This window comes from Dipodomys merriami, unplaced genomic scaffold (genome assembly GCF_024711535.1).
Source record: "Dipodomys merriami isolate MVZ:Mamm:240054 unplaced genomic scaffold, mDipMer1.0.p SCAF_22, whole genome shotgun sequence".
NCBI classification, from domain to species: Eukaryota; Metazoa; Chordata; class Mammalia; order Rodentia; family Heteromyidae; genus Dipodomys; species Dipodomys merriami.
This window is the reverse complement of record NW_027203604.1, coordinates 19,925,776-19,944,648: the sequence shown is the minus strand read 5'-3', so window position 1 is coordinate 19,944,648 and position 18,873 is coordinate 19,925,776. Positions and strand designations below refer to the sequence as shown.

At 54.7% G+C, this 18,873-nt stretch overlaps 1 protein-coding gene across 10 annotated transcripts in view; it reads right to left on the bottom strand.

The window, feature by feature from the left end:
- Cux1 (cut like homeobox 1) overlaps positions 1-18,873 on the bottom strand; it is a 257,137-nt gene that overhangs the window by 6,144 nt on the left and 232,120 nt on the right. For 6 of the 10 annotated variants that reach the window (XM_070033571.1, XM_070033572.1, XM_070033573.1 and 3 more), the window contains one exon: positions 9,462-18,115. In XM_070033571.1, the coding sequence (XP_069889672.1) occupies positions 17,404-18,115 (712 nt within the window). In that variant the 3' untranslated portion in view covers positions 9,462-17,403. Of the gene's footprint in view, positions 1-272; positions 390-1,489; positions 1,600-2,337; positions 2,402-2,890; positions 3,019-9,461; positions 18,116-18,873 lie in introns of those variants that run through there. The other 4 variants (XM_070033577.1, XM_070033578.1, XM_070033579.1 and 1 more) reach the window with 1 other exon arrangement.

The window sequence follows — 18,873 nt, the reverse complement described above, 5'->3', positions numbered from 1 at the left end:
TAGGATTATAGGCTGAGCCACTGGCATCTTCAAAATATGTCTAAAACACAAGTTCCTCATGGCCTGTCCTGCACATTCGGCACATCTGGGGTTAAATTCTCGGTTCTTGGGGTTGTCTGGTTGGCCAACCTCTCCCCACCCCTTGCCAGCTCTGGGAACCAGCTCCTCCAGGCTCCCACTGGGGTTTCTCCTGAGCTTAAGGAGTGGGAGACTGGGCGGAATCTGGGGTTTCCCCACCTGGAGACTAGCATCCCCTGTGGCTTCCTGCTCACCCGGCCAGGATAGCTCTGTAGGAACTTGATCTTCTCGAACAGCTTGACGTTGTCTGCTCGCAGGCTGTCCAGCTCGCTCTGCAGGGCGTTGATGGTGTGCTGGGCCAGGCGGCTCTCCTGGTGGGGGGAGGACTCCACATTGGCTGGGCACTGCTCCCTCTCTGTGTCCAAGTCATCCTGGCCTTCCTGTCCCCTCCCGAGCCCCACTGCAGGCACAGGTCACACTGGGGTAGAGCCTGTGTATTTGCTTTTGAGATTTGTTATTTCCCAAAGGCCTCATGCTGAACACATGCTCCATGCTGTGATGCTATTGGGAGATAGGAGTTTGGGGAGGAGCCGGAGTGGGAGGCGGGGGCTGATCTGGAGGTGGGGCTTGAACGGGAACACATGACATTTTGTCTCTGGGGCCTGATAGGATCTAGCTCCCGCACCCAGCTCAGGGCTGCACAGTGTCCCACACTGTGTCCCCATTATAGAGGATCTTGTGGATGTGACCTAGCCCAATCACTGGGCTTGGACTGAGATTTTTTTTGTCGGTCATGGGGCTTGAACTCTGGGCCTGGGTGCTGTATCTGCACTCTTCAGCTCAAGGCAAGTGCTTTACCACTTGAACCACAGAGCCACTTCCGGTTTTCTAGGTGGTTAATTGGAGATAAGAGTCTCACAGATGTTCCTGCCCAGGCTGGCTTTGAACTGTGATCCTCAGATCTCAGCCTCCTGAGTAGCTGGGATTACAGGCGTGATCCATCAGTACCCAGCAGCCAGCAGATTCTTCGGACTCCTTGCTGCTGACCCCATGGGATCCCTGGATGTCACCTGGGGTCCACCCCCTCCTGCCTCACGCCTGCCCTGCTTCCTCATCCCCTTCCCCACCCCACCCCCAGTTCAGGCATTTCTTCCTGGACTACGGGTGTTCTGCTGACCATCTCTCCGTGGCCTCTGTCCTGGACTGGCTGCATGGGGGACCCATCTTCCTCTCCCGTCTTGTGACCTCACTACCCTGCTTAAAACATGGGTGCAGGGGCCCAGTGTGTCTGTGTCCTGTGCCTCCTCCTGCAATTTTGGCTGGAGAATCCACCTTAAACACCTCCTGCTTTTCTCTGGACTCCTCCAGGAAGCCCTCCCTGACTGCATGGGGCAAACCCAATCCCACTGCCAGGGATGGCTGGCAACAGGCCTGTCTTCCTGGCTCTGTGCCCGAGGGGACTCAGACTCACGGTCTCCAGCTCCTGGTTCCGGGAGCGAAAGCGCTCCCTTTGGCTGCAGATGATGGACAGCAGGGAGTCCACGTGACCCCCGGGCAGGGTGCCGGCCGAGGCTGAGGCTCCTAGGAGGCAGCAGAGGGCAGCTTGGGGTGGCGGCCTCCAGGGAGTTCCAGCCTCACCACAGCTGTGCGGAGCCCCCTGGGTCAGGGCTGCTGCTTGGTGCAGGATGGGTGGAGGACGGGTGGGAGGAGACATGGGGGAACCCCACTCCCTGTGTCCCCGTTGGAGCCTGGGGCCCCAGGGTGGCCTCTCTGTGCTCCTGAGCTTGGAGGTGACACTGTGTCTGTCACTGTAGGGTCTGTGGGAGCTTGGGAGGCCGCCCCCCCCCGTTGTTTTTTTTTTTTTGGTCGATCATGGAGCTTGAACTCTGGGCCTGGGCGCTGTCCCTCAGCTCTTCTGCTCAAGGCTAGCGCTCTACCACTTGAGCCACAGCGCCACTTCCAGTTTTCTGGTGGTTAATTGGAGATAAAGAGTCTCATGGACTTTCCTGCCGGGGCTGGCTTTGAACCGTGATCCTCAGATCTCAGCCTCCTGAGTGGCTAGGATTACAGGCGTGAGCCACTGGCGCCTGGCTTCCCCACTGTATTTGGCTCAGCAGCTGCTGGAGGCCAGTCAGTCCCCTCCAGTGCTGAGGCCACAGATGGGGCTCAGGGTCAGGAGGCCCCGTGGCCCTGAAGGCTGCTATTGCTGGGAGACTCCCCATCCTTTTTGGGAGAGCAGCACTCTTTGGGGTCTGGGTTGTCAGCTTGCACCTCTTTCTCTTTCCCCCGACCTTTTGAGTATGGGCAGCCCCGCCTTACCATAGAACAGGGTGGTATCCTTAATGGGCTCCAGAATCTTCTCCAGGCCTTGATCAGCGGCTCCCTGTGTGTAAGAGAAAAGGATGGGGTACACCTCCACAGGGTGGCAGAGGCTGGCGGCTCACCCCTGTAATCCCAGCTACCAGGGAGGCTGAGGATCATGGCTCAAAGCCAGCCCAGGCAAGAAGGTCTGTGAGACTCATTTCCAGTACACCAGTTTTTTTTTTTAAACCCAGAAGTGGAGGCATGGTTGGAATGGTAGCGTGCTAGCCTTGAGTGAAAAAGCTAAGGGACAGTGCCCAGGCTGCAAGTTCAAGCTCTAGGATCGACACATACAATAAATGCAACCAACGAGGGGTGGTGATGGGGCCCAGGGCCTTGGCAGTGGGGCGATCCTGTTCTTGCCTCTGGCTGGGGCTCTCAGGGCAGAGGATTGAAGATGAGCCCTGGATACCAGGCACTGTCTGTGTCTGGGTGGGCTGGGGGTCCGTGGAGGGTACAAGGACAGGTATAGGGTGGCTAGGCGGTGGGGTGCTCCCGGAACGGTGCTCACCTCGGCGTCCGGCCGCTGGATGGACTGCAGGGTGCTGAGGTCTTGCTCCAGGCGGGCGATCAGCTCCCTCTGCCCAGCAGCTGTGGCCAGGGCCTCAGTGGCGTGGGCCTGCAGCTCTGCACAGCGCCCTGCAGCCGGGGGGGGGGGGGAGAAAGGCGATCATCAGAGGGGACTGGGGGAAGCCTGGGGTCCTGCTACCCACTGTTTGATGAGGCCACTGCCCAGGAGACAGCTGGGCAGGGCCCCCAGGGAACAGATGCCAGGTGTGTGTGTGGTGGGAGACACAGGGGGCCATGGGGGGACACGGCACCGAGTGTGGGGGATGCAGGTGCCCCTGGAGACACATCGCTGGGAGGTGGGGTGGGAGATGCAGGGATACCTCCCCCCCAGGACATGGTGTGAGGTTCCCCCCACACCCAGGTGGACATGGTGCTGGGGGGAGGCAGGGGTCCCTGGCTCTGCCCAGGGCCTTAGGTGGCCCAGTTCCCATTCCGGGTGTCCCCTTGCCTCTGCCAGGCAGAACAAGGAATCCCAGCTTAATTTTTTTTCTTTCCTTTTTTCTTTGTGGCCGTACTGGGGTTTGAACTCTGGGCCTCATGCTTGCCTGGTGCTACCACTTGAGCCCTGCCTTTAGGCCTATCTCTATCTTTCAGATGGAGTCTCTCGTTAACTCTGCCCAGTGCTGGCCTCAGACCATCCATGGTCCTCCTCTCTCTGCCTCCCAAGTCGCTGGGATGTCAGGTGTGCACCACCAGGCCTGTGAGTGCCAGCTTTCCACCAGAACTAATGCCCTGGGGATGATGACGGGGACCTGGGGCAGAAGGGGCTGGGAAAGGCTGGGTGGGCGCCATGAGCCAACCAAGGAGGGCCACTCCCCAGCTGATGTGTCACCCACGTGGCACCCCTGCCACAGGCTCCAGTGCCAGTGGGGGTGAGGTGGAGGCCCCCAAGTCTCTCCGGTCTCCTTGCCTGGAGACCAGAGGTTGTGTCTCAAATTAAACCAATTCAAGCTAATTCTGGTGGGAGATCTCTTGCCCTGTGTGGGGGCAAGAACATGGAAGTTCCCCAGCCTGTGCCCCTCGGGGTCCTCCGGTGCCTCAAGGAGAGCCTGTGGGTGCCCTGCTTCTGATGCTGTGTGGCTCTGGCTCTGGACTGGACCCTCTCTGGTCCTCATTTGTCAAAAACCTCACTCAGCGTCCCCTGGGGTGGGTGGTGTGGCCACCAGGGGGCACCATGGCCTCAGAAATGCACAGAGGCTCCATTCTCCAGTTAGTCCTCAGACATTTGGGGAGTCCTTTTACTGAACCCCCACAAGAAGGTGGGGCTGGGGCTCAGGCTAGATCTCAGGGCAGGACTAGGCTGGAGTTTGGCCCTGGTGACCCTGATGAGAGGCCCACCCAGAGATCCATGCCTTGGCCACCTGCTCAGGGGGCCAGAGCGGGGAGCAACACAAAGGTGACATTGTGTTTGGGCTGAGGGAGAACACTGGCTCGTTCCTGGCACTTGTTGTCCAGGGAGGATGCTGGCCTTAGCCCTGGGGACACAGCCAGGGCCCCTTGGGGACAGGACTGTCGCCTGGCCAGATGGCCCCCGTCCCCAGAGGCCAGCATCCAGCAGCTGGCTCAGCCCTGCTAGAGCCCCGTGTGGGGGCCGTGCGGGGGCCGCCATTCTCGTGCCCACCAACAGCCTCCCCCCACGTGGATGGTTTGCTTCTGGAGCTGTGTGGCATGGGGAGGGAAGGGGTGCTGCTGGGGTGGATGCCCACTCCCCTGCATGGAGGACAGATCTGTGTGCGTGCAGAAGCCCTGCCCACGCTCTGTCCAGCAGGGGAAAGAACTGTGGTAGCCGTGAGCTTGACAATGGGGTGGCAAGAGGCAGGGGGACCTCAGGGCCTTGGCTATGGGCTGTGTGCTCCGCAAGAGGGACACTCATGCCCATGACTTGGGGCCACATTTCTGGGTGGACATGAGGTATCCAGAGATGGCCCTGAGCAGGAATGTTCTAGAACATCCTAGAATGTTCTTGACTCCTGGGCCTGCCCCTGGGCATGTTATCTGACTGACGTGGGGAGCCCATTCGGGGGAGGCAGCAGATTCAGGGACTCCACTGAGGATTGGACCCAGCGAGGAGGCCTACACCCCATCTGGGGCCCCTGAGATGGGGAAGGGGTGGGCAGCAGCTTAGCTTGGCGCTGGCCTATGGAGGTACTGGTGGACAGCCGGAGAGGGGGGATGGTGGGGACTAGGACCTGGGGGCCTGAGGCCCAGAGTCTTGTGGGGAGGGGGTCAAGAAGAGATGGCAGGAAGCATGGGAGAAATCAGGGATGAGCCTGGGCTCCAAGTAAAGCCTGAGCTAACTGCTCAGGAGGCCAAGACTGGGAGGACTGAGGTTCAAGGCCAGCCTGGGGAGAAGTCAGTGAGACTCCATCTCAATTAACGAGCTTGGTGTAGTGGTCTCCACCTGCCAGATAACTCAGGAGGAGTTAGCTATAGGAAGTGCCATGCCCTGGGTTCAAATTTAAAGGGAGGCCAAGCTGAGGGCTGTAGTGGGCCGGCTGGGGACCCCCAGATGGGGGGCCTGGGGCGCTCACCCACTCGGATGGGGCCTGGCGGTGGTAGGCAGAGTGGGGGGTGTATGGGGCAGAGGTGGCACTGGCCTGGGTCTGAGGAGGCCGCTGAGTTTCCCAGGGTGCTGCACACAGAGGCACAGCAGACCCCAGCAAGGTCCAAGCTGGCATTAGGGCGTGGGGCCCCCCCACTCAAAGGTTGGGGCACAGAGAGACGGAAACCAGATCACGTGTGGACTCAGGTGGCCTGGGCTGGGTGTGTGCCCACGGCTCCCCCCTCCCCGCTCTGGACTGCGTGTCTGTGGGGCCCGGCCCACCTGCTAGGCCAGCACCCACCCCACAGTACTGGAATCTAGAACACACACAGGTGTGCACGACCCCCCACACCAGGTCCCCTAGGCCTGTCACAGAGCACCAACCACCTTGGCTCTGGGTCCCAACTGCGGCTTTGGCAGGGAGCACCAGGGCCCCCAACCCTTCACCACCGGCTGCTCCTCTCTCAGCGCCATCTTGGGGCTCCATCCTTGGTTGGACCCCTCTTCCCTCCCCTTCTGCCCTGGCCACCTGGATGCTGTCCGAAGCTGATGACTGCACGGAACCTCCCCAGTCCACACCTGGCCCCAAACCTTTTCCTTGATGTCTAGCCACCTTTCGGCTTCCGCCAGGCTGGTTTATTTTGGCAATACTAAGGGACTGAGCTCTGGGCCTCATACATGCAAGACACTGGAACCATGTCTCAGCCCCTCTTAGCCTTGGTTATTTTCATCGCCTGGGCTGTGAACCTCCAACTTGTCACTGGGGAAGACTGGCACTCACCAAAGCACTCCCATGTGCATTGTAGAAATGCCCCACTAACGCCAGGCGCTGGTGGCTCACTCCTGTAATTCTAGCTACTCAGGAGGTAAGATCTGAGGATCATGGTTCCAAGCCAGCCTGGGCAGGAAAATCCATGAGACTCTTATCTTCAATAAATGACCAGAAAACCGGAAGTGGAGCTGTGGCTCAAGTGGTAGAGCATGAGCCTTGAGCTGAAGAGCTGAGGGAGAGAGCCGAGGCCCAGAATCCAAGCTCCATGACCAAAGGGGAAAAAAATGCCCCATTATGCCCAGATTTTGGTAGAGATGGAACATGGGGGTGGCCTTGAACCTTGATCTTCAGATTGCTGCTTCCCAAGTAGTGAGGATCACAGGTTTGAGCTAGCCTGAGAGTGAATCTGAGTCAACTGCATTCCCCTCCTCACTGGGTCTGAGTCACTCAGAAGCACCTGCTACTTTCCAGGCCCAGGGGCGTGGGTAGCTATTGGTGCAGGTTAGGTTATTTGCCAGTGGCAGATTTATATAACCTTTTGTTTTTTTTGGTTAGTTGTGGGGCTTGAACTCAGGTACGAATCTGGGCGATGTCCTTGAGCTCTTCAGCTCAAGGCTAGGGCTCTACCACTTTGAGCCAAAGAACTACTTCTGGTTTCCTGGTGGTTAATTAGTCTCATAGATTTTCCTACCCCAGGCTGGCTTTGAACTGTGATCTTCAGATCTCAGTCTTCTGAGTAGCTAGGATGACAGGCATATGCCACCAGCACCCTGCTATTTATATATATATTTCAAGTGATCTTTAAGTAATTGTACAAAGGAGCTTCAGTTCAGTGGCCTGTCTATGTGCACACTACATCTCCTTTGGTGTCTCCTCTCTCATCCCTGTCCCACCCCACAGCTGCCCTCCAGATCTGGCTTCGTCCTGGGCACCCATGTAGGGGGGAGCAGGAGGGGGACCTGGCTTTCCTGCCATCCACACCACCGGCCTGGGCCCTTCCTGCTTCAATGCACTCTGCCCCTTGGTCTTTTATCTGTGCCAGTCCTGGGGCTTGAACTGAGGCCTTTTCACACAAGGCTAGCCGCGCTCTATCACTTGAGCCACAATGCCACTGCTGGCTTGTTTTGGTGGTTCATTGAAGATAAAAGTCTCATGGGCCGGGTAGTGGTGGCTCATGTCTGTAATCCTAGCTACTCAGGGGGCTGAGATCTGAGGATCACGGTTCAAAGCCAGCCCGGACAGGAAAGTCAGTGAGACTCTTATCTCCAATAAACCACTCAGAAAACCAGAAGTGGTGCTGTGGCTCAACTGGTAGAGCGCTCACCTTGAGCTGAAGAGCTCAGGGACAGCGCCCAGGCTTAGAGTTCAAGCCCCACAACAGAAAAAGAAAAAAAACTCATGGACTTTCCTGCCCAGGCTGGCTTTGAACTGTGATCTTCATATCTCAGCCTCTTGAGCAGCTGACAGGCATGAGCCACTGGCACCTGAGTGGCCTGCCATTTTTACAGTATCCTCCTTGCTCAGGACCCCCCCCCCCCCCAGGACCATCAGACACCCCTAGTGTTGGCCGATGTGCCTGGGGCCCAGAAGGGACTGCAGACAACTTGATTCTTCCCTCGACAGCGAGTGGCACCATCAAACCTTACCTCTGTACCCCACTGCGCCCCACATTCTGCCCCAGCCCTTTCTATGGACCATCTGAATGTCTGGGGCCTTCAGCATTGTCCCCTCATGATGGTCACAGCAGTGGCTACCAGTCCACTCACGCAAACTCCTGGCACTGGTGCTCAGAATGGACTCCACTAGCCCAGCCAGGTCCCCTCTTTAGGCCCTGTAAGCTCCCAACATGGAGGGGCACGGCTTAGGTCCAGGTCTCTGCCTGGAGAAAGTGCCCCAACATGGGCCTGCCACGACCACGGGGGGAGCCACGTCCCAAGACGGGCCCACAGAGGTCCCGACCAACACAGGCAGACAGGAGTTTGCAGGCGTTCAAGTGCCATGCCCTCGGGGAGAAGCCTTCACCATCTCCCTCAGCCCCCAAGGCCTGCAACCTTGTTCTGACCTACTGAGCGGTAGGGACGAAAGCAAGGCAAAGCCCTGGAAGGCCGGAACTTTGCCTGGCATGGGGCCATCCCCGAACACGACCAGTTATCTCCCATCTTCAGCCTCCAGAGCCAGCAGTTTCTAAAAAGCCCTGCAAGACCATGCACAAAACCAGGTGTGGTGGCACCCACCTGTGATCACAGAAGTCAGGAGGCAGAGGCAGAAAGATGAAGATTCCCAGGCCAGCCGGCCTAGGCTCTATAGTGAAACAAACCCTGCTCAAAACCAGCAAACAAAGTCAACAATAACAAAAAAAAAAATCCCAAAGCAAACAACAACTCTACCAAACTATTACGGTACCACTGCGGTTTTACTAAATGAAATCTCACTTTACAAGCACTTGGGGAGACGCTCTGGGTAAAAAGACTTTGTGCTGTTAGTTTGTTTTGCACATTTCATGGTTTAATAGATTCTTCAAAATCTATGGAGTGTATGCAATCTGGCCAACAGGAGAGTTAGGATTATTCATCACCAAACTGGTACACTTAAGGTTTTATATGCTAATTTCCCTCCATGGGAATGGGCCTCCCATTGGAGGAGATGCTCTGATGCCCCGCCCTGCGCTGTGGGGTAGGTGGCCACTGATGGGAGTGGGCCAGGGCCTCACGGGTCACATGGCTTCCATCTCAAACCTCCAAACCAAAACACAGGCGAGTGATTGCCAGGCTGGCCAGTTAATACAAATCACCTCAGATCGTGAGTGGGCCATCCTGGCAGCCAACTCTGCAAAGCCTTCCCCACTGCTCCTGCCCGGTGACGGCATGATAGAAGGGACCCCAATTGTTGTAGAAACACACAAATCACCATCTCCTCCTTAACAGCCAGTGCTAACCAGTGCCGGTGGCCTGTCCTTCTTTGTCATAGTGCCAGGGCCAAAGTAAGACCTTCCGCGAGCGGGGGAGGTCAGGCCTCAGGCTGGAGCCGCCTGGGTCGGAATGCCTGGCTGTGCCCCCACTATGTGAGGAGCTCCCACAAGCAGGGAGGCTGCCATGTACCCGGAAGTACTGGACAGTACACGCATAGGGAGGCAAGGGCGAGTCTCCAGGTCAGAGTGCTTGCGCCGGATCACTTTTAATAAAAACAGCTGACACAGGGTTGTGTTTGTATAAAAGATATTTACTTCAATGATCACACCTAGGGTGCTAGTGACTAATACAGGGTGCATCTCAGTGGTATTGCTTTTCTATGTCATAGAAGGACCGTTGTACAGTGTTAAAGGACAGACATATGGCTAACCAGACAGAAGGGACGACGCCCAGGGACGGACGGGTGCCTCTCCACCCCCACGCCAGCCACATCCACTTTGATTCTTGCAGGAAAAACAAATAGCCAGAAATCAGCGATGGACCACCGAGACACAAGAGGCTTCTCAAAGCTATTTGTACAAAAAAAAAATTATGCTTTTTTTGTTGTTTTCATTTTTGTTATTTTTCTTGTTTTTCGTTTCTTTCTTTTTTGGTCAATTGGGTCTTTTGTGAGAAGGAACAAAAAAAAATCTCTGTGATTGTATTAACAAACGAACTTTTGAAACATCTAAGACTTAGTGCGTTACAGAAAATATAAAATACTGCTAAAACGTCGACCCCCCCCCACCATGTGCTGGGAGGAGCGGGGTGTGGAGGGGCCTTGGGCAGAGGCCGCCCGGGTGCGGGCCTCGCCATGGGGGGACACGTGTCTTGTGCTGTGGTTAGTAGTCTGGGCAGGAGCGTGGGCCACCGGCTTGCACAGGAAGTAGTTATTGCACAAAAGGCAGAGCTAGGTCTCCTATTCCACGGGAAAGGGGCTCCCCCCACACGTTTGTAACAAGCTACTCTCAAAATGCTCAAGAGTCCAATGAATTCTCATGTCTCCAAAATGCACAGCGTTTGCCTGTGGCAGTCTCAGAGGGCGGGGCATGAGACACTTGTCTTTGCAAGGAAAGATGCAGAAATTGGTAAGAGGGGGGGATAGGGGGTAGGGGGGAGAGGGAGAGGGGAAGAGAGGGAGAAAGGTGCATAGACTAATTGTAGAGAAAAAAAATGAAAACCCAAGGAGAGGGGATTTTTTTCCCCCAAAGATGATAAAATTGGGAACCTCAATCATTTCAGAGAAGGGGTGAAGTCATGGCATGGAAGATGAGTCAGGGGCTGTCTGGGGGCAAAGGCCCTGCCTTGGGCCACTTGTGCGGGATCCTCCAGTGAGAGGGGACCCCCAAGCCAGCTCCTGCACCCTCCCCACTGATTAGCCAATCCGGTGTCTTGCTGGCAGGCCTTACTTCACTGTCCCCCCCCAAGTTAACCATCCTGGAGGGGAAGGGCTTCCCCCATACGACCCCTTGGCCCGCTCAGGCGCTCACACTCCAGCCATTTCACGAGGAGGTTTGCAGCCAACTATGAATGCAGGAATGACAAGGACGCCCCCCTCCCCCCAGCAATGCAGATACCATAGAAAACCCCTCTGGCTCACAGGCCGCGTCACAGTGCCACCGCCCCCCTAATCAGGGCTCACCAAAGAACCTTCATGAACCCAGTAGTCTCAGGAGGCTGTAGGAGGCTTTGGGGACCTGAATGTGGCTTCTCTATGCTTCCCTCTGCTGTTCCTGATACTTCTGGCACCGGTAGCTTTTAAAATTTTTTGTTCAATTCTCTCATTCAAAAGTTTCAGATGTATGAAGACCACGTCTTTGGGTGGCTGTTGGGGAGACAGGTTCTGTGCCTGCCTTACCCCCCCCCAATTACCAGGGTGTGTGTGTGTGTGTGTGTGTGTGTGTGTGTGAAGACTGTGGTCACTGGGGTGACAGCAAAAGCAATCAGGACACAAAACAACACACACACTCCTGATGAGCGCTCAAATGGTTAACCTAATAATAAATACAAGACGATGGATAGAAAGTATTCTTTTCTTGAGGAAACACTTTCTAATCATCTTTCCCGCACTGGCAGGTCAGCAGCAGGGCATCTCAACAGGGGAAAGGGGGTGGGGTGGGGGCAGGAGGGACAGCTGTGATCTGACACTTGGGGGGGGGTGGCTCAGTGGCTGAACCCCAGGCTAGGGTAGGGAAAGTGGGAGAAGGATTTATTTGCCCTTCAGTTTCATGAACACACAGATCTACAGTGAATATAAACTCATCCGCAACCTGAATTGTCCTGGTCTAAAGCTTACTTCGAGTTCATTTGGTGTGCAATTCGCGGTCTTTGCAAAATGAAGAAACATGATTTCATTGCACAGAGCTTTTACACATAGCCATCTTATATTTAAGTGCTGTTTAAAGCAAACTCAAAAAAAAAAAAAAAAAGGAAAGAAAAAGAAAAGTAAAAGGGAAGGAGGTGAGCGGGAGCAGTATGACCGGAAGCAGCCCACGGCACGGACGCATCTGGCTGAGGGTCTATCTTGCTTTGCCAACGAAAAGTTCCCACACTTGCGCAATGTGCTTGTGTCAGAGCTGTGACATCGAGGTTTAAGGCACCTTTTCTTTCTGATCGCAGAAAGCGTGATACATAGCAGAAATTAAAGCCACAACAGTACAGAAATTACAGTGACGCAGACTCTACTTCTTAACATTACGAAGAAAACGGACCCATGCAAAGCAACTCAAAGGCGGTTTCAAAGTTGACGCACAGGGGATCGGACGGGGAGGGACACACACAGCCAAATGTCTTTCTCTCAACAGCTTTTTCTTTTTTTCTTTGAGCCCCTCTCCTCCCCCACCTCCCCGAATTCTTTCCCTACCATGCTGAACTTTTAAAGTTAGCATTTTGGAAGAGACCAGGTGCTTTGGAAATGTCTTGTTAAAGCTAAATGTCATTTCATCCCCAAATGAAAAAGTGAGGCTGCCCCGAGGGCTTGGATCTTTGGAGGGGAGTGGCAGAGCAAGTGCTGTGGGCAAGCCATGGAGGGGGCAGGCAGAACTGGAAGAAATGGCTTTCCAGCCATGGGAATTCAGACACCAGGGCTGGTTTTAGGGTCTGCTGGCTGCCTAGGGGTCTCTTTTCCATCCAGACTGGCCCTGAAGGTCTTGGCCTTGGCTTTCAGCCCCTCTCTCAAGTTTTTTTAAAACATGAGATCTTTCTGGAACTTTGTTGGGGAATTTGCTTTCCTTTTTATCCTGGTAGATTTCATTTACAGAAAGGGTAATCTGCTGAGTGAACTTAGTAGTTAACTGGACCATTCTGTGGGCCAGCTGGCCCAGTGCTAGCCAGGCTTGGCCCTGGGGAGAGGGAGCCAGGTTCTGGTAGAGTCCCAGGCCACTACCTGACCACCTGAACACAAGCCTTGCCCTGGTGAATGAATGCCTGACCACCAAACCACACAATCCTGATTCCCAATTCCCATCAGAAGAAGATTTGGGCCTCCACAGTGGAGGCCCAACATGCAATCTCAGCACTAGAGGCTGCTTTTCTTCAGCACTGAATGGAAAACTGGGACTTCCTTTTTCTTATTTGGCCATACTGGGGTGTGAATTCAGGGGCCTCTGCTTGATAGGTAGGTGCTCTATCACTTGAGCCACACACCTAGCTGCTTTATCAGGTCTTGCATTTTTGCCTAGGGCTGGCCTCAGACCACAATCCTCCAACTCTGCCTTCCAAGTAAGCTGGGATTACAGGTATGCTATTTGGGGAGGTCAAGGCATGCAGGCCGCAGAAAAAGCCATGACCCTTCCCTATGCCTGAGATGTTTGCAGCTCACAAGGGAGAAAGCAGTCATGCTGCAGCAGTCACCACCCCAATGCCAGAAGTGAGAGAGACATGGAAGGCTGTGGTGATCCATCAGATCACGTGCCAGCTGAGGGCAGCCCAGGACAACAGGGCGGCTGGGATGGATCGTGACAGCTGTTCAGGAAGCTCACACAGCAAAGGCCTCTCAGCCACTCCTGCACAGGACACAGCTGCAGGACAAGCAAATCCATGAACCCCGCATGGCACAAACGCCTGTCTTCACAAAAAGCTGGCCTGGTGGGCGGGCAGCTGCGCATCCCCAGTCCACTAGCCGTATCAGGTGGGGAGCCCGGGTGAGGTAGACAGGGACAAATGAGGAGTGTGAAGACAAATGAGGGGGGACAGTGATGTTCCAGCTGCTCTAAGGCCCCCAGGGATGGGCCCGCCACGCCTGCAGTGCCGCCATCTCCCAGCACAGCTGCTCCTGGCCCAGCTCTACTAGGGTCATCACCGGGTCACTGGTGCTAATCTCAGAAGGGCACATGCACATACCCCAGCCATTTTCCAGCAAGATCTGTTGGAAAAGTCAGGGGAACAGAACACACAGCCCAGAAGGCTCAGCTCCGACCGACTTTTCTCTAAAGGAACAAAGAAATACAGTCTGATTGCCTGAGACACAGCACCATTGCTCTCTGTGCGGGTACTACAGCCAGACCAGGCTACCTGTGCCAGATAGGATGGTTTTCAAGTGGGGAGGGGGACATGCAGACAGGAGGCTGTGGGGTGGGGAGACACTGTGCTTCGGGGGTTCGAGGACCTGCCCTGGAGGATGGGGCTGAGAGCTGTGATCTACCGCCTCTATCCCATTAACAGAGCAGTGTGGATGGACAGTCTGAAATTTCCTGTCCGCCTCTCCCAAATCCGCATCCTGGGGGCCAGACCCTAAGCCATCTCAGGTGACTTAGCTAGAATAAGAGTCTGGCACGTAGCCACGACTGTCCTTTCTAGTGGGAAGTCTGGCAGAAATGGGTAGGCAGTCACACATTCCGACTCCCAGGTGAGCAGGGATCCAGGCCTGGGGGAAGTGGGTAGGTCTGAGACAGAACCCCCACACTGGCCACCTGGATAGCACAGGGGAGCTCAGGCAGGATGGGAACACTGACTTTAAATTAGCCCTCCACCAAGCTAGCCAAGTAGTGGCAGAAGTCTGAAGTTATGAATGCTGTCTCCAATTAACAAAAAAGAAGCCATTTAAAATGGTATAATGGAGCTTATAATTAAGTGTTAGTGTTTTATAGGGAACCATTTCCCCTGGGGAGAGGTACAAATTAGCTTTTTAAGCCGACAGGGCATAAAGAGGAAGGAGGGCTGGCTGCCTGCGGGAGCTTGGCTGGGCTCCCCAGCCAGCCAGTGGAGGTCACCACGAGGGGGCGCTGTTCAAGGCACTTGAATATTGCTTATCACGATGAAAAATGAACCCTTAGACTCAGACTGAGGGGCCTGGACACAAGTTTCTGTGTTATCCTGTGGCAGCTCTTAGAAGTATTACAGACAGTGGTAGCTTAACCCAAAAGATCACAAGGTTAGGATCTCAATGAAAAAAAAAAAAAAGACAACAGAGGAACAAATATATACCCAGAGCTGTAAGAAAAATCTAACCAACTGATCGCATCAAGCATCCAGATGGAAGTCTGGCGGGAAGAACAAGAGTGGAAATGAACAGTGACTGAGTTCAAACATAAGAAGCACCTCCCTCCCCTTCCATCTGCCCATGACTGAATTCCAGCATGGCTGTTTTAGACTGTAACCATTTAGCCAGGAGAACCAGACAAATCTAAACTTTTCTGTTTCCTCCGATTTAATCCCTTGGCTAAGCAACAGTGAAGCCTACTAGTCTGTTACTTTCCGCTCTCAGGGTGATGAAAGTTAGGTCTTAAGAGATGCATTTCATAGAGGGCAAAGTCCCCTTGAGGTTCAGTGGAGGGGACCCCATAGTCCCATCTGCTCAGCCTCTCTCTGTCCTGGGGTTTCTGGGTGTGACCTCACTGTTAGCCCGCCTACAGCTGGATATCAATCCATTTCCTCTTGGCCCCTCTGCCATGAATTATCTTCCCACTAAGCCAGATTGCAAGTGCGGACCTCCACAACCAAAGACAAAGGGCCTGCATCCCAGCCTCCTAGAGCCTTCTGGAAACTTCCCATTCATGAAAAGACACTGTCTTTAGTGTAGAGACTCTTTAAGATCTGTGAAAACTCTTAAGTGCTGCAGTTGTAGGTTTAAAGACTGTAAATGAAATACGTAAATTCTAAAGCATGCAAAGAAATGTGCTTTTGGATTTTTACAGTCTGAGTCCTACAAGGTAAGTAAGTAATAATCAACACACTGTGTGACCGCGGGAGCAGACATTTAAAATTCCAACTCCCTCCCACCCCCCAATCCAAAAAAAAAAAAAAAAAAGAAAAAAAAAAGAACAAAGTAATATTAATTAAACTTAAGAAATAATGAATGCACCATTAAAATGTCATCCAAAGATGTTGACCTAAGACAAAGGTTTCCATGATACACAATACGGTCAAAAGCTTTCAATCAGTAATATACAGTATGACAGCTACATCTTGAAAATTATACCCAATACTGCCGGCAGTCTATCCCTCTAAAGAGTATTTGCCCCTTCCATCCCTTCCTAACAATCAGATAATAAAATACAGCACCTATAAATAAGCAAAAAAAATATATATATACCGAAATCATCTATTGTTAGTTTAAAGATATGGCAATTAAAGGAGTCTAAATTAGCAAACTTGTAGAAGCCGTAACTGATAAACCAGCTTATTGAAAAAGGTGGCAGTACTGCACTCTATGTGTGCACAGGTACTTAAGAAAATACACGGACGTAGAAAATTGCACACACGCACGCACACACGCTCCCATCCACCTCTGAACTCACGCATATACACATAGACAATGGGAGGAATCAGAGACAAGTTAGACTTTTTTCTCTCTCTTTTTTTTTTTTTTGTTGATTTGTACTTAGACTGCTCTAAACTGTGCATAAAAAGAACTTCCCAAGAGGAGAACTGAAGGAAAGGGCCAGTGGTCTGGGTTGGAAGCAAAGAGCATCAACGTTTTGGTGTGTCTGGGTTGTTTCTACAGGGGTGGGAGCAGAGCCCAGGTTGCCCCCTGTCCCGCTCCTGCAGGGAAGAGCTCTTCCCACATGGATCACAGGTCCTCAGTGCTTGTGGTGGGAAGAGGGGAAACATAGTGCGCCTTCATGGCGCTGGGGGAGGAGGGGGAGGGCAGCGGCGCCTGGGTCCATCAGGCACCTGGGAGTGGTATCAAAGGAGGTGCCTTCTGTTTGCCAAGGAAAGGTGCCCCTCCCCCACTGCCAGCTGCGACCTGGCTGGCCTACCCTTTCTTGCAAGGCTGGGACAGGACACACATAGACGTAGACACCATAAATTAAACAAAATGAATGGGTTCACGCTACAGTTCCAACTTGTCTCCTAAACCTCCGACATATGAGGTCTGATCAACGTGCTCTCCGGTTAGAGGTTAAAAAGCAGATTATAAAATACCTAGATTCGGATCTTTTCTTTTGTCCTGATTTGGCCTAGAATGGAGCGTATTAAACAAACTCTGGCCAGCAAAAGCCCAGAGTTAGTTAAAGCTATGGATCAATGTGTACTACGTCAGGAGTCTATTCACGTACAAGAAAACACTACGTCAGCTACCACGAAATCAAGATACTTTCCTGATGTGACTTGTCTTTTTTTTCTGTTAAAAAATACGTGGAGTCAATGTGTTTTATTTCAATTCAAAGTTTCAAACGAGAAGATTCTTTTCTTGAAAATATTTAGGAATCCAAACTAGTGTGTTTAGAGTCGGCCTGACTGTGCAATCTCTTAGTGGCAACTGGGCAGCTACAAAAGCTTTCTTTTTTAAATTTTTTTTTCTGAAAAATCCCCCCCCCCTTTCCTGGTTTAAGAAGATAATAGTGTATTATCGCTCTGAGCCATTAGATGGCAGATAAAAAGCCCCCTTTTAATATGTGGGTTTGATTTTTTTTTTCTCTTTTTAAGCCCACACGAAGAGGAGGGCGCAAGGCAAAGCTGTAAAGAGTTATTCCAGAACCTGTGGAAATCACTTAGGGCAATAAAAAAAACACTTGAGGGTACAAAAAAGCTTGACTACACATTTCCGTTTTCTTCCTTGAAAACACGACATAGATTGGGCTTAATGCTCCTTTGTTTTCTATATGCACCTTGGCCTATGGCGATTTTGCCCTGTGGCCCGCAGGGCGATAAGTGCGCAACACGTCCAGGCCTCGGCTGGGCTCGGGTGGCCTCGCTGGGCCGGGCCTGGCCGGGCCGGGCCCGCGATCCGCTCCACCTGGCCCGGGCGCTCAGAACTCCCATTCGATGGGCTCCTCGCGGCTGGCGGCCTTCTCCAGGCGGTGGATGATGCTGTTCAAGTTGGCGGCCTTCTTCTTGCGCACCGGGTTGTCCCGCGAGTCCCGGGCGCCCGCGGCGTCGGGCAGGCCGAAGAGGCTCTGCAGCGAGCTGGGCCTGCGCACTGCGGCGGCGGCCGTGGTGGTGGCGGCGGCGGCGGCCGTGGCAGGGACGGTGGTGGCGGCGGCGGCGGCGGCGGGCGCACTGGTGCTTGGCAAGGCGGAACTGCTCTCGGCGGCGCCGGGGCCCGCGGCGGGCGCGGCGGCTGAGGTAGCGGCGTCCTCCCGGGCGGCGGCGGCGGCGGCGGCGGGCGCGGCGGGGCTGGGAGTAGGGCCGTCGGCGGGGCCCTCGGGCGGCGGCGGTGGCCGCGGCCGGCCCGCGTCGTCGGCGTCCTCCGTGCCCGGGGCCCCCGAGGGCTCGGCGGGCCGCGGCGCCTCCTCCGGCCCGCGCTCGGCCTCGGCCTCGGCCGGCCCTCCCTGAGACTTGGCAGCGGCCGCGGGGCCGCCCTGCTCCTCGGCGTCCGCGGCTTCCACGCCGTCGCAGCTGTCGCCCTCGGAGCCGGGCGCGGTGCGGCCGCTGCGGGCCGAAGGCGAGTCGCTGGCGCCGGCCTGGCCCTGGCTCCCGGCCTGGATCTCCTCGATGAACAGTTCTCTGCGGATCCGAGACCTGCGGGGCCGGCGGGAGACCAGACAGGCGTGAGATGGGAGCTGCGGGGGCAGGCCGCGCCACCCCCGCCTCTCCCGGGAGCACGCGCGCAAGCGCACTCGCGCAGGGGTGCAGGCGCATGTGCGGAGGGACGCACGCACGGGCTCCCGCCGACCCCCTGCGTCCCAGGACGCGCTTCCCCTCCAGTGTAGTCAGGTCTCCTGCATTAATTCCCTCCGTGAAAGGAGCAGACCTCCCGCACCGGCTTCAGGACGGCAAACAAGTTTTGCCTGGCTCAGGTACTGGGGCTTGAACTCGGGGCCAGGGCAGTGAACCGCTAGGATATAGGTGCAAGTCACTGGCGCCAGGCTTTGCTTTCCTTCTGAGTCGGGATCTCCCTGTGTAGCCCAGGCTGGTCTTCAATTCCTCATCTCCTCCCTCCTGAATGCTGGGAGTGCCAGTCCTGGGGCCTGAATTCAGGGCCTGGGTGCTGCCCCTGAGCTTTTTTGCTTAAGACTGGCACTCTACCAGTTGATCCACAGATCAGCCACTTCTGGCTTTTTGGGTGGTATAATGGAGGTCAGAGTCTCACAGACTTTCCTGCCCCAGTTGGCTTCAAACCACAATCCTCAGAACTCAGCCTCCTAAGAAGCTAGGATTACAGGTGTGAGCCACTGGTGCTTCTTAAGCAAGCTTTAACTCCAGCCTCTAGTGGAAGATGTGCTGTGGGACGGAAAAGCACCGGCTCCTAGAGAAAGGGTCGGCCCAGGGCCCCAGAA